At 46.8% G+C, this 27,524-nt stretch overlaps 1 protein-coding gene across 1 annotated transcript in view; it reads left to right on the top strand.

Annotated features, from left to right (window-relative positions):
* PLCL1 (phospholipase C like 1 (inactive)) overlaps window positions 1-24,475 on the top strand; it is a 216,387-nt gene extending 191,912 nt beyond the window's left edge. Inside the window, exon 6 of the mRNA XM_054209423.1 lies at window positions 21,963-24,475. Within this exon, the coding sequence (XP_054065398.1) occupies window positions 21,963-22,145 (183 nt within the window). The 3' untranslated portion in view covers window positions 22,146-24,475. The remainder of the gene's footprint in view (window positions 1-21,962) is intronic.
* Window positions 24,476-27,524: the final 3,049 nt, after the last annotated feature.

The following is a 27,524-nucleotide window of genomic DNA, read 5'->3' as shown; positions in this document are numbered from 1 at the left end:
AGGTGAGTGAATGGCACGACACCGACGGGACAAAGCCTCTTTGTGTGCTCAGGGTTGTTGGAGGCAATTAAATCATGCGGCAATAGTCAGTTCGTGTGAGGTGCCCATGAGCAATAGCAGGTATTATGTTGTGCTTGTGCCTGCCAGGTGATTAATAGTCTTTTCCTAGGCTAGTGAAGCAAAGGCATATTTAATTAATGTATTTCTTTATAAAGACTCATTGCAATAGGTAAGCTTTGAATACAAAGAGGGGATGCAATAAGAAATTGCTACTGGCAAAATCATTAAATAGTTACAGAGTGCAAGATTAAAGTATATTTTATAAAAAACATAACTGTGTGCATTCTTCATGTTTAAAAATGCCCTGAGGTATTTTTAAGAGGTACCTAATGAGAATGAATCAAAATAATATATAATTTTCTTCCTTAGTTTATATAAACTTAATTACATATTAGTAATACCCACTAGAAGGACAAACTGTTTGCCAGAACATAAAAATGTTAGTAAGAACAGGAATATTATAACTTGGTGACAGTCAACTTTGACATATATACATATTTTTAAAATGTGACATCTTCTTATTTGGTCCCATGGCGTGTAAAATACTGTCAGGCTCGCAGTCAGTAATATTGAGAGGCACATCAGTACAACAGACAGAAGAATCATGTTCCCACCACGACATTACAGGAATGGTTATGATCCCAAATTTAGTCTCGTTTTCCTTTTTATTTCCATGCACCGCTGTCCCCGTGCCTCTGTTTTCCTTTCTGTTTTTAATTAAGTGCCAGTAAAATGCAAAGGTAGCAAAAGAAATTTCGTATTTACCACCTCACGGGGACCATGATGCTAGTTACCATGCCTTTCATCCTGATGAGGACACAAAACTCTTCAGCTTGGCTGACCCTCTCTTTTGCATCAGAAGTTCACAATTCATTTTCATGAGGTATTTGCCCATTTTTAAAACAGGCGACCGTCCATTTCACAGGGTGAAGGCGTTCATGAGGGTGTGTGGGGCTCATGCTTGTTTCTCCCCAGGCGCTGGTGTTCCTCCCTCTGTCCCCTGGTGAGGTCACCTCCTCCCTGGCACCGGTGGCCGCTTTTGCAGGCAGGCGTGAGCTCCTCCTGCCTGCGCTTGGGGAGGTGGGGTGCAGCCTGTTAAGGCAGTTCTGGGATTGAGCTAACGAGTCCCCCTGAGAGCTGGGACATACCCACTTGCCCTCGGTGCCGCCGTAGAGCACTGCACAGCTTTCAGGCCAGGTGTGCTCACGCAGGTTCGGGCGGCGTGCGTGCAGGGCCAGCTTGGGTCTGCTCCAGCACCCTCCGCTGCCGCCTCTCCCAGGGCCCTTCTGCCCGCTCCGTCTGCCTCTCCCGCGGGATCTTGTCCCAAGCGTTTTCCAGTAATGGAGGCACTCTCAGCATCCATCACAGGTGCAAACCACCAATTCGATGACTGCTTTACGAGTTTTTGAGAATATCTGGGGGGAAAAAATAGTGGTACCCTGCTCTCCTTACTGAGGCAAAACTGTCACAGACTACCAGGAGGTTTTTATGCGGGCAAAGAAATGGGGATCTGGGATCTGCCTGAGTCCCAAGAACCTGGCAAGTAAGCCAAGGAAAGTTCAAGTCTGTTAACTGTGGTTCAGATTTATTGCTCTCACATGGACATGCTTTGTCTGTCTGCAAACACGTTTTGCTGGGCTATCTGTGCTTTGGTGGATCAGCACATACAAAGTCTAGGAACAATACCACCAAATACTTGCCTGCATGTTGATGGTAAATATCTAGATAGTTAATATAGCAACATACTGACTTATTTATAGACAAAACATGGGAAGACAAAGATAAAGTGGCATTTACTGTTTTGGCCTTCTACTGAAGGGCAAAACACCCAAATGTTTGAATCTAGTCTCTGCTCCGAAGTGCATTCATGTTTTTTTTTAAATCTTTTTTGCTGCCCACGATAAAATTTCGCCTCTGCTGCCGTGTGTTCTGTCTTATTGGGACTCCGACTGTTAGTGCATACTACAAGACATCAAGTGGTTAAATTTTCAGGGATCATTTCAGCAACCCGTCTATGAGTGTATCTGCTAATTATCCTGCATTTAAATTAATGCTGATTAGATGTATAAAGAGAGAGGTTGCTGAATGCAGAAGGCGTACAATTATTAAATTGCTAATGCAGATCACTCTTTGGGGGAGAAATCCACAATTTTATGATGTAGTCGTGATCAGTGTTAGCTCTGGTGTAAGTGGTTTTATGCAGCAAAACTGTGCACAAATAGCCCTTTCAGAGGATCACATCCACAAATGACCTGTTTCTTCATCACTGTCATTTGTGACAATCAGCCTTCAGTTGCTTGTGAGTCCTGGAGCATCCAGACCTCTCACTTGGGTAGCAGAGCCCCAGATATGCTCTTTGAGGCTACTTGGAGAGATAAAAGCCGTATTTCTGAAAGGTGTACGTACAGACAGCCATATACTTATCTGGCCTCACCTAAACTGAGCTGAATTTAGCGTCACAACAAGGTATGTGTTTTCTTAAGGAAGAAAAGCAACATATCAGACTGTGATCGTTATTCTAAAGTACTTTATGCACAATGGTACCGCACAGAGTTGCTGCTGATCTTTGGAAGAACTAGGTCCATTCACAGCCTTAATTTAAGGATTATTGTAGTGCACTATGGGAGTGTTTTTAATGGATACTCTACAGTACTCTGTACCATCTTGCATGTGAGATTTATTTGGGTCTTTTCACATTGGTCCTTTTTCCCATAGTTAGGCAAGCACCATGTCTTTGTACCTTGGCATGCTATGGAGTGGACAAAAGAGCAGCATGGCAGGATCTTGGGGACATTTCATGTAATTAAGCACAATGGTAACAATATATTGTACCAGATGTCATATAATTACTGCCAGAGGATTTGCACAACAATTTACACTATCTAGATCTTAAGCAAGAGCATGGTGAATTCATGAGCCCCCATAAAGCTGCTGCCTTCCATGTACTATGTAATTCTTTCCCTTTAAGTGTCAGTTAGGCTTCCCCCTGTCCCACGAATAATTCCTCACGTTTTATGTCCCTCCTTTTCCCAGCATATCTCTGTGGACACAAGCACATCGGCGCTCAATTTGTGAAACTGCAAAAATCGATGAAATATAAGTCATAGTGGCTTAGCAACAAACTCCTGAGATTTGCTGTCATCTTGTGACAGTGATAGTCTAGCAAGAGCAGTAGGCAGGAGTGGTTGGTGTGGTGTGGAGACTTCATAAATGCAGGTCTCGTCGTATTGTTCCATGTCTACTTATCTCCAGGTCTCCCTAGATAAATATGTTTTGAATATGGTTACCCCAAAGGCTCTTTTTCCTGAGAGGTTAAATGCCTCTCCTGCTGTCTGGTCCCCATGTTGTTTGCATTTCTTTTGTTGATACAGTTCAGAGTGGTGTTTCTGACTTTTAAGCCTCTCCAGACTGTGTGCCCTGGCTACTTTTGAAGGGTCTGCTGCCTTACTCCGAGACCAGCTCAGCTGCAGCTGACATACATTGAGCCAATCAGTCTTTGACGAGAGGATGAGAGGACAGTTTTAACAAACGTGTGAGGAAATGCAGGGCTGCTTTAATTATTAATGTAGCTACTAGATCACGTTGGTTTCTTACATATGAACTGAAGGACAAAAAAGAAGAAAACAACATGGAACAGCTGGCTTTCTGAGAGAGCGCTGTAGAGAAAGTGAAAAGGTCCACCAAGGTCAACATCTGTTTACTGTTGTAAATACCAATGTGCTTAGCTTGAAGCAGTTCATTTAAAAGTAGAGGGGAAGATGAGGAAGGAGGTAGGTTCAGGTTGTTCCTTATTGAGCCTGTGATGAGTCTGGTGGAGCGGGATGGGACTGCAGCTCGTTCTGGGCCCTTCGCGTGCTCTGGATGCGGTGGTGACTGTGGTGGAGGCTCCCAGCTCCAGAGCTCGTTTAGAGGTCAAAGCCTGTGCTCCTGGCCTTCAGGCCGTGCCACAAGGCTCATCTGTCTGTGGGGAGGTGTTTCAAGATTTTTCTGGGATTAGGGGGATTTGGGATCCTTTAAATGATATTGAGTTACAAGGTAAGGAGGTAAAAGTGTGTGATTCACATGCAAAGGTGTTTTGATCAGTGTATTTTGTAAACCAACAGAGCCAAACCGTGTAGATATTAGGTAGGTAGATCCTTACATAGCAGAACGCTGTTCTCTGCTGACTCGGTTGGTAAATGCCTCCCCGAGCTCTGCCCCGTACTGCTCACAGCACTGGCTTTTGTCTTTCTTGCTCAAGCCCAAGGGCAGGAACTCTCTTTAAAAGACGCTTAGTCTTGGTGGATTTTGTCAGTTGTATCTGGTGATGGAAACTTCTCAAGTTACTTCAACAGTGTGTATCAGGGTAAAACAAGCGTAATCCCAGTCTCTCAGCAGTACTAGTTAATCACCTGGAATATCCTGTTCTTCTTGGCCGTCAGCCATGCTGCTGAGCATTGCTCCGGGGAGGGTGTAGTGAGCAGTCTCAAACAAGTACAGTGTGGCCTTTCTGGGTACCTGGCTGCTCCCTGCAAGCTTTTGAAGCCCTGATGGTGTTTCTGACAAGGTCTCTGTTTTCTCGGCCAAGGAAAGTTTAAAGACATGAATTGGACTTAGAGCAAATTAAATATTCACATGTGTTTGAAATATACACGAAGGCCACCCAGGCAAACTTAAATCTGCAAGTACCAAATGCTGACAACACCAGGAACTAGCGGGGGAAGGGACAGCGGTGATCACCAGGGTTCACAGATCTTGCTCCTTCAGTTTCTGAGGAGATGTGTTAGGGCATGGAGGATGGCTCGGCAGAGAGGAGAGACTTTGTCCCATATTAGCCAATTATTCCTAGGTTTTTGTCCAGTACTGGCACAGCAGGAGCGTTTCATTGCCTGGCAAGAAGCGATTGTCCAGACATTCGGATCAGGCAGAGCTGGTGCTTAACCAGCCAGGCACAGGGACCCACGTGCAGCTGCACTCACTGCCCACAGCGCTGGCGCCTGTGACGAGCAGCACTCACCTCCCCACCTTGTGCGGCCCCTGCAGGACCGAGCCCAGTTAATAGTTTCTGTTCATTCAGGGAGCGCACACCATTTTCTGACTTTTCTCCAGCCTTTAACAGCTATTTGGGTGCATAGAAAACAGGACTGGAAAGGCATGTGAGAAGCTATGCAGTTCCTCCTGCTGCCCCAGTGCAGGATCAAACTGAATATTTAGCTGCTGTGATCTAAGCTCTACTCAAATACTTGGCATGGAAGGCGTATGGTATGAGGCTGTGGTGTTATTCATGGTGACACCCAGTGTCCGGGGGACCCAGGGACCCGGAGACACTTGGCACTTGGGGAAGGAGCTGATGGCCAGAATCATCTGACCAGAAATGTGGGTCTCCGCCATTTTTCTCACTTCCCTCTTCCTCCTCCATCACCAGAGCTCTGCTCCCGCGGGTGTTTTACAACATGTGAAACATGTTTAGGGACATGTTTAGGTTTAGGGTTTAGGGACAAGACCTTCTTGCAATCAGTGTGGGACCCAAGGGTAGGACAGACCTAAATGGTCACCAAAGTTCATCCAGAAAACAAGTGCTGTGAGCTGCCTCCATTTTGACGTAAACCTTTAGTTTTATTTTTTTTTCCTTTTTTGTACTGCAATCTGAAGTTCTGCATTTCAGATGTAAATGTTATTCCTTCAGTTTCACTGGGATGGGTTTGTACGTGTGCAAACACACATGCATGTATGCATGTATGACAGGCTATCAAATATACATACAGCACAGTAACTTTGGGACAAAAAGAACAGATTAGAGAAATGAAAGATGTATGAAAAGCCTTAAGTGATATCTTCCTTAGCCCTTTTTTCTTGTATTTGACTAAAATAGACAGAGATAGATGGCAAGCAGTCTTGTGATGTACCTTTTATTTTGAGTGATGTGGCAAATTGCCAAAACTCATGGAACTGATGCCAGGCTACTGGCCGTGCATGCAGGGCAAGGTGCATCACGTTGCAGTGATGGTGGTAGAAGACAGGGCCAGGAGCATGCAGGGTCACCGGCCTGGCACCCCTTGTGCCAAGGTCACCTCATCAGTGCGGGCTTTGAGCCCGGCAGAGGGTTGGCACGCTGAGGTGCTGTGTGTAGAAAACCAATTTTAGCGTCGCTTCACAAATGGAGGCTTGTCAAGATGTTTAAATAGCGCTAGTCTGCCAAAATAGATGCCTGTCTCTCTCCTCGTGTAGGCTGGCTGCTCAGTGAAGCCCCCTGCTTGGTCGGCTGTCTTGTCTCAGGTACCCCCTGTGCCTCACTGTCGTCTCCACCTTTCTTGTCTCTTCTCCCTAACCTCAGCTCCCTCTTCCCTTCGCCTCGTCCCAGTCGTGCGTATCATCTAAATCACGCTAAAGCAGTGGGAAGAACCGCCACGCTCTGTCTTACCTGTGCATCTGCTTCTCACACAGCCTTAGTCTGGACTAAACTTCTCATGACTCTAAAGCTGTCTCTACCCAGGATGCGGTTCGCGTGAGTTTATCGCTCTGTATTCGTGCCGAATTCACCCTGGGGTGAAGTCGGTGGCGTCTGGCTCTCTGCTGTGCTTCCACTGGTGGGGCAGACCCTGTCACAGCCTCGGCCCCAGCTGCGCTGCTGTCATCCCTCTTCTCAACCAACCCGGCAGGACTTTTAGCACCTGGGTGTGAAGGCCAGCTTCTCTCAGGGGTGTGGGTCGTCCAGCCCAAAGACTGTGCAACTGGAAAAGTAATTAATAACATTCAGGTAATGATGTGTGAATACAAAGAGAGTTTGTTCTCCGAATGCTGTTCTGAGCAGTAACAAGATTATCACCTATGAGGAGGTTATTTGGAAAATCGGCAGGTAGGATTACAAGTTCCTTGAGGGAACTCATCTTTTGAGGAAAAGGAGCTGCTCCTGTACGTACGTGTGCCTGAGCAGAACTGAGCTGGAAAATGGGTAGTACTAAGGGGGAGGCGGGGAAGATGACTGAATGGAATAATGTTTGTAGATGGTTCCCCACTAAAGGAGGATTGCTTGCGTGTAAAAACTGGGTCAGTGTCATCTCCCGTCCCTTGGAGAGGGAGACAGCGAAGGCAGGAACTGCAAGTGGCGTAAGAACTTCAGCAACTTCTGCCACCTTCCCCTCCCCTGCAACGATGACATTTTCATCTGAGACGCGGATATCAAAGACTGCCGTACCTGGCAGTGGAGTTAATTAACACAACCTGGAAGACATGGAAGTTGGGAATCTTGTTTGTGCCAATCTGACAACATGACCTCATTCAGAGGAATTAAAAGGGCTGTAATGAAAGTATAAGTTTCAGCAGAAATTCACGCATTTCTTGCTTTTATCTGTCAGTGGCTTTACTAACAAAGAAAGAAAGAAAATGAGCAGCTGCCTCCGTGAGGTGTTAAAGATTGCAGTATAACCCCAGCCGAGCGGCCAGCCCTGCTCCAGGCAGCCCCAGCAGCGAGGCAGTGTGCTGGAGAGGCAGGAGCCATTCCTCCTGGTCCTTTCCCGGCCTGTGGGATGGCTCCTGGGCTTGTGCCCCAGGCGCCACCCCTGCCCTGACGCCGGGCACTAGTGAGGGGCTTGGAGAGACCTTTTCCGTCCTGGGGTGCCTCGCCTGGATGATTATTCACGACACTGAAGATACCTGTGGTCTTTTCCTTTGCTCCCTTACATTCGCTGTTGATGTTGTTTCAGGGTGGTCAGTTGAGCAGCGTGGTATTTCTCACGGGCTGAGACACACAAAATGGATGTGTTTTCTCAGACTCAGGGACTGACTATTGCTTAGAAAATTCCAGTTATCTCTTTACACAACTCGGAGGATTCCTGATGTCCCTTAAATAATATATCAGAAGAGAAGTTCAGTTGCATGGTTATTTATTATTGAGAAGACGCATTACATTTTTAAATAATTTCAGTTGTATTTTAATCTCCATTATTTAGCAAATTCACTTTACCACCTAGAATTTGCTTTTGCTGTGCTCATCTCGTCCCTCCCCAGCTAGCACACATTGCTGCTTCTGGCCCACATAGAGATGATACTGATGGTGTCTGCCAGGGTATTTTGTCTTCCTGGTGTTTTAAACTGTTGAATGCCATTGTGAATCAGCATCGTGTGTCCTGGTAAAGATCTGGCGGAGCTGTGGTTGCTTCAGGGCTAACGAAATGCAGGTAGAGAAAACTCTCTTTGTTTTGCATGGAGCTCCTGTGTGTCGTCAGCTCAGCGCCCTGCCTGAGTCAGGGTAATCCACAGGCTCTGGGAGGATTTTTACCCAAAGCAGTCGTGTTCCTACACTGCTAAATTCCCCGGTTCATTTAGACATGGGTCTTTGTGCCACCAGGGAGCTTCTTTCTGCAGCCTGTGCGTGCGTTGCTGTCGTATAAGGGAGCGTGTGTCTGAGCGAAGGGCACCATTTCTAGGTGGCCCACGATGGGCCAGAGCAAGAGGGAATTGCTGCCTGAAGCCTCCACCCAGTCATTTTTTCTGAATTTTTTAGGGCTGTATCAAGGAGAGACCGGGATATTCATTTGTACATGGCGGGAACAGTAAGAGAGAACATTAAGAGGATTGCTTGTACGTTGTTTTTTCTCCATCATTTGCTTATTGTTAAATCTGAATTGTGCCGTTTTCTGGGAGCTGTAAACTGGTGCTTGCCTGAAGTGGTTACGTTGGAGTGTAAGCTTTGGCGTGTGCCAAGAGGTTTAACGTCTTCTAAAAATTACATTTGTGGTATATTTTGAGCTTGTTGCAGCTACTGTCAGCGGATCACAGCTTCCCTGAACTTACAAATGCTGTGAAGTTGAGTGCCCCTTTTGTTATGTGAATTAACGTTCCAGCATCGACAAAACCCTGCAGGGGAATGGGTGTCTAATTGAAGCTAATTCCCTGGGGGAGCTCAGGAGGTGATGAAAGCTGCCGGTTTCTCCATCGGAACTTCCTCCTCGGCTGTTGTGGAGATGGTGGCTGGGTTTTCCCTGGCACTGTCAGCGGCCTCAGTCAAATCCAGTAACGAACTTTACAACCGAGTGACAGCTGGCCCTTGTGCTTTGCCGAAGCTAGGGGCTGGCTTGTCTCTGTATGAATGCTGGGTCCTCACCCTCTACTTCCGTCGCATAGATAGGAATCCTCTCTCCACAAGCACTGGCTGGATGGGCGGTCCCAAAGAGTGGTGGTCAATGGAGTTAAATCCAGCTGGCGGCAGGTCACAAGCGGTGTCCCTCAGGGCTCGGTGTTGGGACCATTTCTGTTTAACGTCTTTATTGATGACCTTGATAAGGACATAGAGTGTATCATCAGCAAGTTTGCAGATGACACAAAGCTAAGCGGGAGTGTTGATCTACATGAGGATAGGGAGGCTCTACAGAGCGACTTGGATAGATTGGACCAATGGGCCAATGCTAACGGTATGAGCTTCAACAAGGCCAAGTGCCAGGTCCTGCACTTGGGCCACAACAACCCCATGCATCGCTACAGGCTTGGGGAAGTGTGGCTGGAGAGCTGCCTGGCAGAAAAGGACCTGGGGGTTCTAATTGACAAGCAGCTGAACATGATCCAGCAGTGTGCCCAGGTGGCCAAGAGGGCCAATGGCATCCTGGCTTGTATTAGAAATAGTGTGACCAGCAGAAGGAGGGAGGTGATCGTCCCCCTGTACTCAGCACTGGTGAGGCCACACCTTGAGTATTGTGTCCAGTTCTGGGCACCTCAATATGAGAGAGATATCGAGGTGCTGGAGCGAGTGCAGAGGAAGGCAACGAAGCTGGTGAAGGGCCTGGAGAATAAATCTTATGAGGAGCGATTGAAGGAGCTGGGACTGTTTAGTTTGAGGACGAGGAGGCTGAGGGGAGACCTCATCGCTCTCTACAACTACTTGAAAGGCCATTGTAGAGAGGTTGGTGCTGGTCTCTTCTCACAGGTAATTAGTGATAGAACAAGAGGGAATGGGTTCTAGCTGCAGCAGGGTAGGTTTAGGCTGGACATTAGGAAAAAATTCTTCACGGAAAGAGTGGTCAGACACTGGAATAGGCTGCCCAGGGAGGCAGTGGAGTCACCATGCCTGGATGTGTTTAAGACTTGTTTGGATGTGGTGTTAAGGGATATGGTGTAAGGGAGAACTTTATAGAGTGGGGTTGATGGTTGGACTCGATGATCCCAAGGGTCTTTTCCAACCTAAATGATTCTATGATTCTATGTCGGGGTGTGCATAATACCATTGCTAGCACAATACCTTTGACTTGTGTGAGTACAGGAGTCAGGGGAGGGGAGCTGAACTCTGAATCCAGCAGGTGGCAATTTTCTGGTGTGACCTTCCCCATTTCATTGTGCCAGTCCAGCTTCCATTACTGCCCCTGACATCGAAAAGAGAAAACGTTCATCCACACCGCTAACGTATTTCAAGGGCTGCGGTTAAAGTAAAATGCTATTTAACTCAATGGTGGCTTTGATTCATTTTTGCAGTCTGGACCCACCAGTAGTAGTGGGCTGTGGAGTAAAGACTTCTGTGTCAACATATATGATTATTGGCAATATGGATCTGCAGGGAAGGCTTGGACAGTTAGTCAAAATCCACAAACTGCATTAAGTGGAAGTTGTAGGTGTTCAGTGAGACCAGGCATTTGCTTTGCAGTTATTCTTACCCAGCGACCCTGGTAGATCCCATAAGTCCTAAATGTGGCATTTAGGGGTACACCAGCATCACCAGGTCACGGGTGAGAGGGAGCAGGAGCCCAAGCGACACCGTGTGAGAGAACGCAGAGCACTTAACTGCAATTATCGTCACTCCCTGACAATTCAGAGCGACCACCCCCTAAAAGTTCCCAAAAACTTGTGGAGGAGCTAGAGAAATCAGAGGCCCAAGTGCTTGCTGGGTGGAAGTAAGCTTTACTGTATGAACAATGGATTGGGAGACTGCGATCTTGTGTTGTATCCTTGACATCTACAGTCTTCTTTCACCTGGCTCAGCTGAAATCAAGTGCAAGGTGACGAACCCTGCAGGAGGGAAAGGACCCTTTCTTATGGGTCATTTCCCCAGGTAGATGTCGGAACCATTTGGGGAGAAAAGCTGAGACAAAACCAGTGATTCTGTTGCTGTGGCGGCTGCTGTTTATTTTTAGATCACAAAAAGAAAAAGATGGCTTATGTCAGATAGGCAGTGTACGTGAGAGAGCACGCTGAACAGATGCAACAGTCAGACTCAGCAAGTTGAAAAGTAGCTTTTTTTCCTCCAGCATCCTCAGTGTTACAGATCAGACATAGGTCCCGTATCAGCAGGAGGAGCCTTACTGATATGCTGTGGTCCCTCTGAATTGGCAGGGAGTGACAATAATTGCAGTTGAGTGCTCTGCGTGCTCTCGCTCGGTGTCCCCTGGGCTCCTGCTCCCTCTCACCCGTGACCTGGCGATGCTGGTGTACTGTGCAGCGGGGAGGAGGTGAGCCACGTGAAGGCACTGAAAAGCACCTGGAATTTTTTTTACGTTTTCAAGCGGTGACAAACGTGGTGGGAGTTGCACAGCTCAGCCTGAGGGGCCTAATTTAGCAGTCTGGGATGGACAGGCTGAGACTGGAGTCTGCTGGCAGCATCAGAAGGACAGTTTCCTTCAGAGGGTGCCGCGGTGGTCTGAAGCTGGGTAGTCTAAATTCATCCCCTGTAACCCTCACCAGTAACTGCAGACGTATTACTACAGCCCTCTGTATGAGGTGTAAAACTTGAGTTCAATTTTGCCAAAAAGCCTTTTATTTTCTGTGGCATAGCATCGTAACGGGTTGGAAGTTGTGCTTGTTCAGTTTCCCTCATTAACATTTTGAGGCAACGCACGTGCAAATGAATACCACAGTCCTCATCCTGCACCACTTGTTTTTGTGCTTGGCTCACTCCTTTTGCTTTGTGCCTCCGTTCCCATCCTTCACAGAGTTCTCACATCCAGCCGTGCCTGTTTCTGACCACTCCTGATTTTGTCCTCCCCTCCCAGTCGCTTCATTTCGGTAGATCTCTGCCTACTGGGTCGGCGTGGTGCTAACAAAAATAACCATACCTGCTCCTGTTTGTACTTGGCTTCACATCTGCACTGGGAGAGCGAGGCCGGGATTCTCCCAAGGGAAGCAAACCCTATTATCCCAGAGCCCAGGGCCACTGAGCCCACAGGAGCCTCTTTGACCTCTGGCTGGGGGAACGCGAGCAGAGAAGCTGTCTCAGCTCTTCTTTTACCGAGCTCACTGTCCCGTCTCACCAGCAAACCTGCCTTTGACTGCAGGGACCAGAGTGACAGGGCTGGTCCCTGGACAGGGCATGTCCCAGCTGGCGGGGACTAGGTGGATCAGAGCGTTTGCTTAGCGATCTGCTAAAAACCTGATCCCTCCTAGCAGTTAGATAGCATTCTGTGTTATTTTTTTCTTTCTTCACTTAACCTTTCATGTGATTTGGCATTTTTGGTCTCAGCTCAAAGCTTTCTGCTTCAGCATAAAGTTGTTTGTGGTCTGTGCTGCTGGTGAGCAGGTTAGAAACTGATTGCCCACGGCACCTCGCACGAAGGGAGACGAGCAGCCAAACCAGAGGGGTGTCACGTCCCCAGGCAGGAATGGGGAGCTCGGGTGGGTTCTGTGGATTCCTGCACCCCGGTCAGCGGGTGATGTTTGCCAGCTGCCACCGCAGCAGGAGGATTTGCAAACCATGTAGTTGCTAAGAAATTAGTGTTTGTGCCAGGTGGTTACTCAGAGGCAAGGCGAGCGTAAGGAGCTGTACGCAGGAACAAGCACTGCATGAGCATGCTCTGCTACCTGTCCAGAAACCCTGAGCTCTGACCGGCCTAATTTCATTTCATCTTAATTAGGTTATTTCAGTTATCATTAAGCACAGCTGCAGGGTTGCATTTTTTTTTTTAGCTGTTGCCCCAAGCAGTGGTCTAAGGAGAGCTGTGTTCATGCTGCATCTCCTGTAACACTCCCCTCCCCTTCCCCACCAAAAAAACCAACCAAAAAAACAAAACCAAACAAAAAACCCCAAACCCATGCAGATGCCTGTTGTGTTCAGTCAAAACAGAATCAGCTTGGGGATGGTCACGAAAGCCTTTCCAGCCTCTGATGAAGTTAATGGACATTTTGCTGTCAACACTTGCGGTGAAGGACATGATTTTGATGTTAACTGTGTGGCTTGCAGCCTGGGCGGCCGTGAGTCACTGCAAAGGGCACTGGGGAGCAGGGAGGGGGAAGAGTGCCAGCTATTCCCAGCCAAGTGTTTTGCTCAGGGGTTGCTTCGCATAGGTATTTCGTTAGCTGCAAAATATATCTTCTCCCGCAGCTGGTCCTTTTACTCGGAAGAAGTCTGCCCTTTCTGCCTCATGTTTCTTCCCCTTGTTTTGTTTTTCTGGGACTCGCTGGGCTTTACTGGAGTTACCAGCTGGTGCTGGTACATGTGGGGAATTGGATTTTGTGACCAAAGGAGGACTAAGAAATAAATGCCTGGACATATAGCTTTGATTTCCATGTCATGGCTGTGTATCAAAAATAAATAATAAATAACACCCCGATTTCTTCAATGATGTAGGGGTTTCTTAGTATTGATTATGCACTCCCAGGCTTCCAGCCAACCCTTGGATGTCAAACTTTTCAGTAGAAAAAACACAGGCTCCTAGCATGGAGGGGTTGACAGGGAGAGTCCATACATTTGTGGCTGTGCTTGCAAACTGTCTGCTAGATGCAGTGCCTGAGAGACACACGAGCAGCTGAACTGCTCAGCACATGGCTCACATCAAATTAATGCCATTATTTCTGAAAGCAAATTCCTGCTGCAACACAGTTACAGACAGTCGATGTTCACATTCATTGCTTTTGACAGCCTGATATAAGGTAATTTAATTTAAATGCCCAGATGAGAAAGAAGCAAGAGGCATTTTTTTTAAAAAAAAAAGAAAATAAAAGCCCACTCTTTAATACGTAAAATGCCTTCTTGGAGGAATAGATTAGTAGCCGTACGATGCAATTGATTTGCAAGAGCCCACGGATTTCAGTGGAGAGCTCTGCTTAAAGATCAATAGGGAACGCTGCAGCATGAGTGCTTTTGCCACTTAGGCATTCAAGCAAATGGTTGATGTTAATTCCTTCTCAGACTTTGGTCTAGGGCCAGTAGGGTTTGGGAGGGCACTTGACTGTGTTTCAGAGAGCAAGCTGGCCACATATGTCCTTCGCCTTTATTTCATTAGGCAAATTCTGTAAGAGAATTACAGATACAGACCCTCTTTCCGAAGTTGCCATGGCTGCACAAGGCAGTGATACACTCACGCTGGCTAGGCCAGCAGCCAGAACCAGAAGTTTTTCTAAGTATTTGCTTTTTTGCTAATTGCATGACTGTTTTTGTGGTTTTCCTTGCGTGACAGAGGTGATTTGTTCATTTCCACCTCCCAGGCTGCCCTCAAGGTTTGCGTTTGGCTGTGTCCCACGATTTGGGAATATACAAGTGATGGGCTGGCGGTTTAGTAATAAAGCGGGGAGCCTTGCCCAGCGTGGTGCTGAGGGGAGCGTCTGTTGGTATCCAGCACAGACATTTTGTTTTTAACTGCACCTCTCCAACAGCTGGAAAAGAAGGCAAAAAATGCCAGGGGTGTTTTTCAAGGAGGTACCACGCTGGCAGAGGGAGCGGCGTTCCCTCTTCCCAGCTGCTCAGGTCACTGCTTTGTGCTGCGGGGTTGATCGCTTGGCTGTGCGGTGAACTGTTGCTAGCCTCCTGGAAAACTAGCCACGCTAATGCTGGACACCTCTGTAGATCCTCATTTAATCATCCCCTCCAATGCAGACCTTCGGGGTGAGACCCAAATGGCAAAATGAAATCAGTTCAAAAGTTTTGGGGTTTGTGTGGAACAGCCTAATGACTAACTGTCAGATTGGTCTAGTTTGGGAGTTTAAATGTAAGTAGTTAAAATCAGATGGAACTGGTTTTCAGGTAACCTGGGTAGTGTTCTTAACACACCACATTTACAATTTTAGCATCGGGCTCCGTGTCTGGGTCAGAGTACTGGTCTGCAGCCACAAAACCTTTGGGTGTGTTAACAGAGTAGTCCAGTCCGTGGCCGCGATGAGTGATCACACTAGAGTCATGGGTGAGGTTAAGATTTGATCTGTATTACAAGCTAGAGCTCTCTGAATCCTACTTTACTTTGGCCGTTATTTATTTATTCTATTTGTTATCATTTATTTATTCATTTTTATTAACCTCTGTCCCTTTGCGATGGTATCTGAACACCTACTGTGGTTGCAGAGATCTGTGCCTCAAAGAGAACTGGACTGATATACTGGAACCTACTGCGTGCTCAGGTCAAGCTGGGACCGAATGGGCTCTGTGGAGGGGCCGTAATCCAGATTCCTGCCTGCTTTCCCTTGAACTGCTGAGAGCGTCTTCTGCTTTTGTACAGGGAGCTCCTGGACAGGTTGCTCTGGAGTTGCCATGGGAATTTTACCAACCACCTGGGGGAATGCTGGGGTTGTTCTCTCGCTCTTACACCTGACTGCACTGGAAAAGAGCTTTGTAAATGGTATTTGCAGAGATGGTTACCCCTTAGCCCTTCGCCCAGCAGTTGGCCTTCAGTTAGGTGCTTGCTGGCAGGATGCTGCTGGCTGGGATGCACCACCGTAGGGCTGCGCGTCTTGGCAAGTTGGTGAGTGCCCTCAAGGCTGCCGGTGTTGCTTGCCGGTGAGGTTTCATTTCCGAGACTCGTGCAAATACCAGGTACAAACAGGAATTTTTTCCCTGAGTAAGTTGTAAAACAGTTGGGAAATACAGTACAGCCAAGGGCAGTTCTGCACTCCTGATGTTTCTCCTGGGTATTTCCTGAGGTTCTTTCTGCTCTCTGAACCTGCTCAGCCTCCTGTGTAGCGACAGACAGGCAGGAGAGCCCAGAGCCCGGCTGGTTCATGCAGTAAATGGAGAAAGGCTGAAGTAAGGAATAAGTAAGCTGAAGTAAGGTTAGATACAGCAATACTAGGAGATTGCTCCTGTTAACTATTTCTCCTCCTCCTCCTCGGTCTTCTTCCTCATCCTTGCTCTCCTAGGTGTCCCAGCTGCTGGCTGTGATGCGTTGAGCAGATCAGCCCTAGAACTCCTGACCTTGCTGCTTGGCACAACCTTTGATTCAATTTCAATGCTCATCTGAAAACTCGTGTTCACCTTGTTTCTATCGTGTAACCTTGTGTCAAAGCTGCACACGACAATCTGTTCCACAATAGTTTCTCTTTCTTGCTCTTGCTTACAGAGATTTAACACTTCATATAATGGTGACTGCCTTTCCCTGGGTGGATATTTTCTTTTTCGTACATCTTGGATCTGTTCTCTATGTGATATAGTTGATTCTCAGCTCTATTTCCCTCTTGGAAATTTTTGCTAGACTCTGCTTTGGGAAATGGGAGAGAAGGTCTCTGGCTGTCAGTAACACGCTGATGCACCAAAATGAGACACTCAGTTTGACGTCTGAAATTACTAGCAAATACTGAGAAATGCGGTGATTCGGGCCCCAGTGAGGACCCGGTCAGATCGCCCAATTTACCCAGTGGCAAAGCTGTTGCTGGCTTCAGCCAGGTAGAAGCAAGCTCTTGCATTTGGTTCAGAACTGGGTATGTGGGAAGCTACCCCCAAACCCCAGACATTAAATGATACACCGGTGGTACAAGGAGTGCCATTTAAGTGCCATCCTTTATATTTGTGGCCTTTGTATTTTCCTGATAGGAAGTGAATTTCTGCTTCACAAGGGTTTAAAATAAATTGATAAGTAATGCTTGGCTTCTGCTTTTCCTGTGGGGTAACTCATTTTTGCAATCCTTTATTTTTCAGTGTGTGAGAAGTGATTATATGCTTTCTGTATAATCTTTGTGTACAATAATTTTTCATGGCAGCATGTGCACTCTCTATCATAGAGAATAAAGCAAAGCTCTTGACAAACTAGAGGCAGTAGTAATGAAAAGGGTGGGTTTTTAAAGTCTGCATTGATACAGAAATACTTTGTGTGTTTTTGGAGTACTCTGTTCTGAAATGGGGATGTATCATAATCAAATTCATATAAATTGTTCCCACATTTGACTTCGAAGGAGGCATGGAAAAATATCTGCTTTTTGTAATAAGTTTAACATAGCAGTCAAATCATTTCATTAATGATTTCCTCCTCAGGATTATATTTTCAAAGCCATGTGCACTCATTTAATTGTGTGCCTCCTTATTAATGTTAAACACAATTAAAGTCCCACTATGACACTTTGAAAATGCAAATGCCCCCCTTGTGGTAAATGCCTCCTGCACATAGAATATCCCAATGTCACAGCAGCTCTCCAGTGTTTCTGCTTTCCGAGTCCCTCGGCACAGACTATGGGTGCCGTTACCTTACCCCTGTTACCTCTGAGATGTGGAACAACGCAATGCTTGCCATTGTTTCACTTGGCCGTGTCTGGCTTTTTCAGCCAACCACAGGCGGCCTCTGGAGGTTTTACTTTGTGATTAAATAATAACGTAAGGGCTTGTTTCTTTGAGAAAAAGTTAAAAAATAACAGTAATATCATGAGCATGATGTGGCATGTGCGGTGAGACCTCTGTTATTTATTGTTTGTTTACTCAGCCCCCGAGGAGCGGAGAGGAAAGCTCCCATAATGTGCTGTCAGAGAACGTGTCTGCCAGGAGATAAGCAACTGCCTGCTTTAGCAAGCAGCAGATTACAAAATGGCCTTCGCAGCCACTCTTTCAGCCTCCCTGAAAACACAGCCGGTTCTGAACCCCGGGAGAAGGCCCTATTGCTCAACATGGGATTTTCCACTTCGCTGGTAGGAAAGGGAGGCATTTGTGTGGGGTGACCTGTTGATGCAGTTCCGTCTGCACAGGCCGAGCGGTGGCCTTCAGGGTCCTCCTGCAGTCCCCTGATGCTGGTGCGGGCAGCTGCCAACATGGGGGCTTCGGGTCCCTCCTGTGTGGTAGCCAGGGTCCCCAGTCCTGGTGGGTGCCCAGAGCTAGAGGTCTGCTATGACCTACGTGTCACAGAGCGTTTCCTTGAAAGCATAGGAATAGAAACGGTAATTATTTATTAATGTACATATCCACACCCATATATCTATGTTTATGTAGAAATATACATGCACATATTAAAAAAAGTTAATACTGTAGAGTCAAACACAAAATGCTGCCACTTACCTAACCCGCCTCCTCCTCTCGTTTCCCCAGCCTCAGAGTCTGGGTTGTCGCCGGATATAATGAGCCGTTGTCTTGACTCATAAAAACTTAGGAGTTTGATTTGGCAAAAAAAATAAATAATAAACAACCACATACAGAATTCATCCCATCTGCGGCCATTGCCAGTGTCTACCTAGAACTACTTATGCTTCTTAAAGCGCTTCATGGGTTGTCACTGAAACTGGGCAATATTTAAAGCCATGTCAGATTATCCCCATTTTCTAAGTAGTATTAGCCTGTCAAGATAAAGACTTATAATCTTATACTTGCTTGACAAGCTGCATTATTTGTACTGTAATGTTAATTTGTGCTGAGGCTCCACAGTTAGTTGTAGTTAGGGGTATGAAACCTGACATTTAATGTTCCCTAACTCTGATAAAAATGGGGCCTTTGATCAGTTTTTTCCAGTGGAATGTTCGATTAATCTCTTCTGGCTTAATTTAGTGTCCTGCCAAATGCTGAGTTTAGACTTTCTCACAAGTATTTATTTTCAGGAAGGCTGATGATACCAATAGCAGAAGGGAGATAGGTGGATAGATGCCGAAGTGGACCATCATGATCTCTCTTTGCTGGAAGAGAGATGCTTTGTTTGTAAGGGCAAAGGGGATTGTTCTGTGCACAGCGATGATCACAATGACTGATTTATGAAGGTTGTTTCAATGCAATCCTACTTTTAAGGTTTACTCCAGCTTCTCTCCAGTATTTAGTTCGTTAAGGTGTTGACACAATTTTGCTGACATTTTTTCTTAAGTGGATTATGCTCACAGCCAGTTTTTCAAAGCAAACAGATGGCTTTTCAAACAGAGCATGCCCACAGATTATTTTTTTTATGGTGTCTCTAGAATTATGACAGCTCTGTCAGAGGGGGCTGGTTTGTCATTAATTTTCTTGTGACAGATGATTCAAAATCGTTTTTGCTCCTTCAGCTTGCTCAAATGAACCAGCTGTTTAAAAATAAAAAATACAAGGAGACTAAGACATAAATCAATTGGTCTGCAAATGAATGGAATCGCACTATTTTGATAAGTCCATTTCCGTTTTTAGATCACTGTAAAATAAGAATGTCTTCAAAATATTGGAAGTGTGCTCAGGAGGAGTGTTTTTCTTCTTGGAACCAGAAGACGTGTTGTGTGTTGCCTCAGACAAAACCTGTAATCTGAACTGCCTGGTTACTTACGTGTGAAATTGGAATATGCATGAGGGAGAGCGGGTGGCTCAGCACCCTCACACAGGGTGTGAAGTCCCTTGGCTTCTGGGGACTTCAGATAGGAGTCTTTGCAGGGCGGACTCAGGCTGTCGTCCTCCAAGTGGGGTTTTATCAAATCCCAAGTAGCTTCCCTTAAATGAGTGTCTCAGTGAGTCCCTAGGCAAAGACACAGTTTGTGGGCCACCCAAGATTTCCATCCATTGCCCTCACTCTGGGAAGGAAGAGGACATGAATAAAGTGACATAGACTCAGTTGAAGCTCTTTGTGTCAGCTTAGGGAGCTGCATCCATCTTGTGCTGCCACATGACAGGAAATCCTCCTCCTCCATGCCCTGCATGGGTGATTGCTCCTGCTGCCTGGGGAGATTCTGGCCATGCCACAGGCAGAGGACAACCTCCTAGAAGGCTTTCCGCAGACATCCCAACTAAGGGGACACCAGGTGCTTTGGGGTGCTGGGCCTTCATCATCATCATTTTGCCTTTCTGTTGCACTGTCTCTCCCAGGTTTGGGGCTTAGTTGTTCCTGGTGCTGTAGGGATGTCTATTTTGAGTTGTTTCTTGTGCTACAGGAATACATAGTGCCAGGTTTGGACTTGGAGAAGTTAAGGCTGCAAAGCGTCATCACACCGACTCTTTTCTGCGTGTTGGTGCAGCCTTTGGTGTCTTCAGTCCCGCATGCCTGACAAGAAAAAGCAGCACCCCCACTGCAGCTGGGTCTGTTTCATCCCCAAACCAAATTATTTAAAACTCTATTTGCGTAGTGAAGAATCTACCACCCTTTTTGATAACATTATCATGTCATCGATGATAGTGCTGTCGGATCTCTTTGCCTATGCCGTGGTGTGTTGTCCCTGTTGCTACAGTCCAGCATGATTCCTGTGCCATTTGCAGACAGGGAGACCGGAGCGTGCTGGACACTCGAGGCAGCTATGGTGCTCCTGGATTCCGGCTTACTGCCTTTAACCACAAACTCAACCTCTGTCCTAAAGGCAAGATCATGGCTATGTGAAATATATGCTGCGTATATTACTCCTGTTTTGTTTTTTCAAAGCATGTCTGCTCACTGGATCCCAAGCTATTTGTCTGTGTATTCCCATAACTGTCATGCTGCCGAGATGCAAATCTCTTCTAAAGAGTTTCATACCGAATAGCACAGAGCTGCTCGCGCAGTCCCAGTGCTTTTTGTTATTCTTGCATTGAGTTGGATTCCCAGCATCTGGGTAGCGATTTACATTGTTCAGCAGGGACAAATTCATGTCACCAGGAGATGAGGCAATCACGTTTCCGGGTGCGGGCTGCCATCCCTGGCTGACGTGGTTTCCCACGTGGTGTTTACCAGTGCAGCGGGACTTGCAAGCCACCATTGTTTCTTCGTTGTGAACATTGTTTGCAGGGGCTCAGGCGGTGCAAGTCCGGTGCCAGGCACTGGCAAAAAGAGAACTGTGCTCTCATGGGTGTGGGATAAATCCTTCCTCTTAGATCTGGGGAAAGGGAGAGCAGCGAGATGCTCCCACTGCTGGAAGGTGTCGCGCTGCAAGTCCCCCAGCACATCTGGTTTGTTTTAAAAACCTAAGGAGGGTCAGCCATCAGTGTGCCCCGGGTCCTGCTGTAATATCTGTTGTCTCCTCTGAGAGCCCACAGAGCATCTGTGGGTTCGCAGGAGGTCAGGTTTGGTTGCAGGGATGCGAATGTGACATTTCAGTCAGCTGGAGGTATTCCTTCTGAATATGCCTATAACCAGCTGCAGCGGGTGGTGTACTTTAAGCTGTAGTTCGGGTGACATTAGGCGAAGAGCAGCTCAAGTTCTCAGTGATGCTGAATTTTAATAACCAGATGCATCTTCTGGCTTTTATTTATTTGTATCCTCTAGCACCAGAATCTTGTCGCTTTGCGGCACTTGAGATATCAATATTGCATAAATATTCATTTTGGCATTTCTGAACACCAACTCCTTGATACAAATTTCATGTAACACGTTTTTCCTGATAGTTACAAATTGGATTGACATCCCGTTAGTCACCTCACCTGTACATGCTCAGAGATGATACAGAAGCAGGCTTTTGCTCGTGAGGTCTATCATTCCCATTCTCCTGCTCAAAGGTCCCAAACAAAACGGTTCAGATGGATTCAGTGTGGCACTAAAGGGTGCTGTGCTGCTTACAGGTGTGCTCTGCTAAAGGAGGGCCCAAGGCTGGGTAGCAAATCGGGGTGCAAGAAGGGGTGGGTCTCAGCTCACAGGGGACTCCTGGCTGGGGACATGCAGCCATTGCCTGTCCCGCTCACCCTGCCCGCTCTGCTGGCCACTGCCTGCCCCGCTGGGCTGGGTACCAGGCTGCAAGAGGGGCTTCAGTCCCCTCCCCCGGGGCTGGTGTTCACAAGGAGGCAGAGGGGATTTGAGACAGGACCTGGGACCTGTTCCACAGCATCACACCACGTGTCAGAGACAGTATTGCCGCTTTTGGTCCTCAGCGATGTGTGTGATTCCTGACTATCTCCTGCATGTCTGTCTGTGCATCCTCAGGGCCAAGGAGATCTCCTGAAGAATGCCAAGAACGAAGCCCTAGAGAACATGAAGCAGATCCAGCTAGCGTGCCTGTCGTGCGGACTGAGCAAAACTGGAAGTGGGCACGCGGATGCCAAGTCGAAACGGTGCCTGGAGGCAATACAGGAGAAGGACACCGGAGATGAGAACGGGAGGCTGTGAAGGGGAGGCAGAGCTGTCACATTCGTCGCAGATTTCAATAACTCTAAACTATTTTTTTAAAGCATTTAAAAATTCACACAGGAATGCCCTCTACAGGGTGTTGGTAGTATTAAAACCCTCACAACGTCAGTATTTTAATGCAGTTAATTTATCTAAGTTAAACTCTGGTAGTGAGATTTCTAATGAAGCCAAGCTGTCTGTATGCAAGTGCGTGTGTGTGTGCGCACATGCAAATCCTGTAGACGCCCTTTCATGCATTACATTAGTCATTTGCTAATTTATTCCTTTGTCATCTTTGAATAGGCCTGTTCGTTCTGAAGATCAAAACAAATAGAGAGTACTTGTATCAGTTTTGTGCTTTATTTTACTCTCCAGCTTTTATCATTTAACTTCTAGGTTACATTACTGTTACGCTGTTTAAACAAACAAACGAAATACAACAACAAATGTCACCAACAGCTGTTTTTATGAGGACAAAACCAGCGGTTTGCTGCAGATCCTGAACGTGATTTTTAATGAACAATTCAAACCAAGTAAACGGGATATTAAATAGTCAGAGTTGCTGGATAGATTGCGATCAGATTTGAGGTGTACATTTCACTGAATTTTAACAAACTGCTCTTCGGGATACACCTAGATAGGACGTACTAACATAAGTACTAGCTGATTTATTTCATTCCAGTAAATCATCGCTACCTTGTAGATCTGCAGGACAGCTACAGTCTTTGCTGATAGGCGTTAACTTGTGCAGTAATGACCATAGCTAGTCAGCCCCGTAGTTACGAGGAGAGCTGTGAAGATCCTTCGGTGATCGTGAACTCTGAAGGTGAGCTTCAGCCTGTTCTGAGACACCCGGCGGTGCCACTATTGGAAGGAAGGTTTTACAGATTTCACAAACTGTGAGGTTTGCTGCAAGAGGTGTGAGAGGTCAGATCTTGCGTGCCGCCTTCTGCTTAGACGTTGAAGTCAGTTGGATGAAGCAAGCAGGATCTGACCTTACGTTGTTGTGGTTAAGAACCGTGCTGTGCTAGAAATTTGAAGCAAGGCTGCAGAACTGCTACGGATGTAGCGCAGAGAAATAGCTTGGGGAAAAAACGGTACCAGCATTTTTGTGCAGCAGTTACAAAGACCCTGACACGCATCCCGTGTTTAGGGTAATTCTGAGAATTGGATGCCTCCTTGTTCCGCTGTAGAAAGGAGACGGAGAATGTCACGAAGCAATGCATCCTCGTCCCTCCCGCTGTCCAGCTCACCTGTGCTCACAACATTCATTTCAATCGTTTAAGTACTGTGCTTGAGTGTAGTATTTGTGTTACCTTTAACAGGACTAAGTGTTTTATGGTTATAAAAAAGACTATTTAAAGCATTGCTTTTATTTTGAAAAGCTACTTTTTAAATTAATTTGATTAACAAATATGCTAATTTTCTGAACTTAACAAAAAGTAATTGCTGAAAGTTTGACCATTGGAGAATCTTATATAGCTATTGTGTTAAGTTATTTTTGACTTCTTAATAACACTATTATGTTCATGTTGCACATTACTGAGAGAGTAAAGCTATGAAACAACTTTGACCCATGTTTTTAAAGTGATTTAACACAGAAGGTAATCAGCGAGACATGGATAAAGGTGCGTTAGAGTGGGTAAGTTGCTTGAAAGAAGGTCCTGCTCCGAGAGGAACTGTATTATTGCAAAGGTTATAACTTTGATTTAAGGTTATACCTTAAATACCATTTCTTTAAAACTTGCCGTACTTGTTCAGATCCAGCCCTAAATCCTTTGTTTATCTCTCCATTAGATTATGAGTGAGTATTCAGCCTTAGTTGAGGTCTGGCGAGGGACGTCGTTTGTGTTTCAGGCAAGGCATAAAGCCAAGATCAATGATGCAAGTGTGCTCATTCACATTTTGCCCTCCTGGGTTACCTTCCTGATTTCGTCCTGTTTATATGAAGAACATCACTTGGCCTTTGGTATTTACAGTTGGGGAGGATGGAAATTGTTAACCTAGCACCACCTTTGGAAAGCATCTCTCTCAGAGAGGAGAGGTTGCTTCAGAAAGGGTAAGTGGCTTGCCTCTTGGTGCTTCATTTAAACCTAGAAATAACTTGATTATTTTTCAATTTGAAAGGCTATCCCAATGTCTGTACAGGATCTGCTGGCAAAATACCTTCTAGTCCTCCTTCCTTCTGTGATGTTATAAATGACCAGAAAATTACCTAGAGAAGGGCTTGCTTTCTGTGCTCACATGGAAAGGGATACCACGTAGCTCTTGTTCTGTAGGTATTTGCAGACCCAGCAGACAGTGGCTGGACGGAAATCCCATAGCATGCATGCCCACACCTTTCACACCATGTTTAGAATTCATATCGTGTCCTGTGCCAAGGTCATGCTGCATGGCTTCCTGTGCCAACATACAGGGAGCAGAAAACCTCGGGCACCCTGGATTGACCCAAGTGGCTGGAACCGCGCCTGGTGCTGGCGCCCACATCCCTGCAGCTGGAACAGCTCCACCCTCCTGCACGAAGAGCGGGCTGGCGGCAAACGCTCATCTCTCCTTCCTCTGTGCTCTGTGCCCCTTTTGAAGTCACTGGGAGTGGATGCTAAAGTGTCAGTTGGCATAATAAAAATTCAGCCTTGATGAAGAACGCGTGAAAAATCATATTCAGCATCGACAGCAAAAATACACAGGGGACTGGCAGCCCAGCCTTTCGGGGAGGGTTTCATGACATGTCTGGCTTCTTGCAGTGGTACAACCACTATTTGCCTGATGTCCCACCTGAATGGGAAGATATTATCTATATCACTTCCTGGGGAATGATGTCAGGAAAGGGTTACAGGTATTTGCCATTCTTTACAGTGGTTTTTAGCAACAAGAAATCAGAGAAGCTCTCAGGGATGGGCACAGGGAGGTGGCTTCCAGAGGGAATACAGGAGTGAATCTACCTGGGTCTCGTTCCACCTCTGCCACGGAGTCCTGCATCTTTAGAGTATTTATTTTCCTTGTGTCATTCTCTCATCTGTAAGATAAGACTGATGATGTTTTCCTTCCCAGGCACGGATTAGGTGACAGATTTCTGAAACCCCTTTGAGTGTGCTGGTGCTCTCAGGAGAACATCCAGGCACTGTGTTTGGGCTGTCCTGGAACACCAGTGTCTGCCCGGTCCTCCCACCGCTGGTGAGTGAGGTGAGCCAGCGCGTGTGAGGAGGGCTGAGCCGTGACCCGCTCCCCTCTCCGGAGGGCATTGGGAGGCAGTCGCCTCCAAGGTGTTAAGTTCCTGCAAATTCCCCAAGCAAAGACAAGGCAGGTGGCTCGGAGAGGCCCCGGCAGCACATTTCCCGGGGCATGAGGCTGCAGCGTGACCTCTACCTGTGTGCTAGGCACCAGGGCCCACAAGAGAAAGAGTCGATGCAGAGGTTTCACTTGCGTTTTGCTTCTTATGTCCATGAAGGAATCCAGACATGAAGCACGGGAAACGAGGCTGAATTAGTCCAGCTGTTCATGGGCCTGATTAGTCTTAAATCAGCAGGAATAATTTTTACCAAATTTCACGTGCTGGTGTGACCAGCAGGACTGACCCCTTCCCCCTCCCTCTCCTGAGCTCAGAATAAGTTAAAGCACCATGCCTTTCTGCTGCTTTCTGTATTATTTTTCACGCATTTTATTCCCTGTTTTTTAAAGGCATAACGCAGCTTCCCAGTGCAAACAAGGTGAGAGCTTTGCGTGTTCCTCTTTCTGAGATTTATCTCCCAAAATAGATCATTATCAGATAATTGCATGCACGGAGAGAGAGCTTTCCTGTATAATAACCCATCTCTTCCGTCTGTCTGTTCAGACTAAAACATTAGGTCGTAGCCTCCTTGGCCTCCATCCCACTCCTATAGCGACAGGCAGCAGCCTCGTGCAGGGGACTAACTCAGGAAGCATCAGAAAAGAAAAAGGTGAGGGAGCTGCAGGAGCCTTCCCTGCTTGCTGTGGGACTGAGCGTGGCAACCCCAGCTCGTATTGCAGCAGCAGTAGATGATGTACACATTCAATAAATCTGAGATTCACTACTTGTAAAGTGCAGTGCTTAACAGGCAAAGGTGAGTGTGAGGGACGAACACATCTGGGCACAGTGAATATGCACTTGGAAACAGACAAACACCAGGCACCTCCCTGGGCAGGCATGAAAATCCAAAGGTTTCCATAATATTGTAGCTGTAAAATTGTCTCCAAATTGCCACACCAAGCAGAAGGCGGTACCGGTGAGTACTACTGGGGTGTATTTCCCAGCTCTGAAGCATGAGTGCTGTTTGAGACTATTCTGCCACAGAACCTTCGGGTTGTCTTTGCACGGACTCAGGCTGAGCCGTCCTGCATTTGTTTTCCCTGGCAGATCCCTGAAAAACTGTTTCCTTTTTAAAATAATGGTGAGGAATATGTGAGTTCAGTAACTGAGATGTGAGCGGCTGGGCCAGAAATGAGATGCAAGTGCTGTCCCACCAGCTGCTTCCCTGCAACAGAGAGCGCTGCATGAACATGCCCCCGATCAAACGGGTCGTGTTTTAAATGAGGATTTTTCTACTCTCCTTGATTATTCAAAACAGTTTATGAATAAATTGCTTTTGCAGAAAAAATACATGGAGTAATTTCAAGAAAATGTGCAGGAATGAAAATCTCGGCAGACAATGCATGAGCAGGAGGCAGTGTTGGGTTTGACAGGTGTCTGCTGTGCACAATCCACACCACCCTACTCCGGGAAATGGAAGAAAAACGAATGATTGCAAAGGCAGCTTTGAGTTATTGGTGCTGTTAGAAGTATTTTCCCTGTTAAATTGTGCAGTGGGGACTCATTCGTTTATTAAGACATGAATGTAGTAGGCTTGGGAAGCAAACGTGATACTTGAGGCTGAAAGTGAGCATGGAGAGGAGGTGGTGTGTTGGCATGTGTCGCAGGATGCTGAGTTTTGGGAGTCTGCATGGGTGGGCGCTTGTCAAAAGCCCCCAGAAGGAAACCATTGCCCTCCCTGCAGGGCCGGTGAAGGGCTGTTGGGGCAGGGAGCAGGTTGGTAACCGGTGGGGTTGGTTTCCACCAGCAGAAGTTTGCACAGACCTCAGCAAGGGCTGGAGGCACGGTGGCCATGCTGATTGGTCCCATCCCTGACCCATGGGTTAGTGTGGCTCTGGGAGGGTGAACCTGAGGGGACAGGACAGTCTGTAGCCACGGCCCCAGGTCCTAGAGGCATTCCCACTAGCGGGAATCCCCAGAGCTGGGCGGGTTCACAGCAGCTGGAGCTGCGGCACTGATGGCACTGTACGCAAGCAGCTTGTGGCTGTGGCCCAGTGGGTAGAAGTGCTGTTCAATGCGCTTTCTGGCTGCAGGTGTCAATCAGTTTCAAG

This window comes from Rissa tridactyla, chromosome 7 (genome assembly GCF_028500815.1).
Source record: "Rissa tridactyla isolate bRisTri1 chromosome 7, bRisTri1.patW.cur.20221130, whole genome shotgun sequence".
Lineage (NCBI taxonomy): Eukaryota > Metazoa > Chordata > Aves > Charadriiformes > Laridae > Rissa > Rissa tridactyla.
Note: the sequence above shows the minus strand (reverse complement) of the source record. Positions and strands in the feature narration are given on the sequence as shown.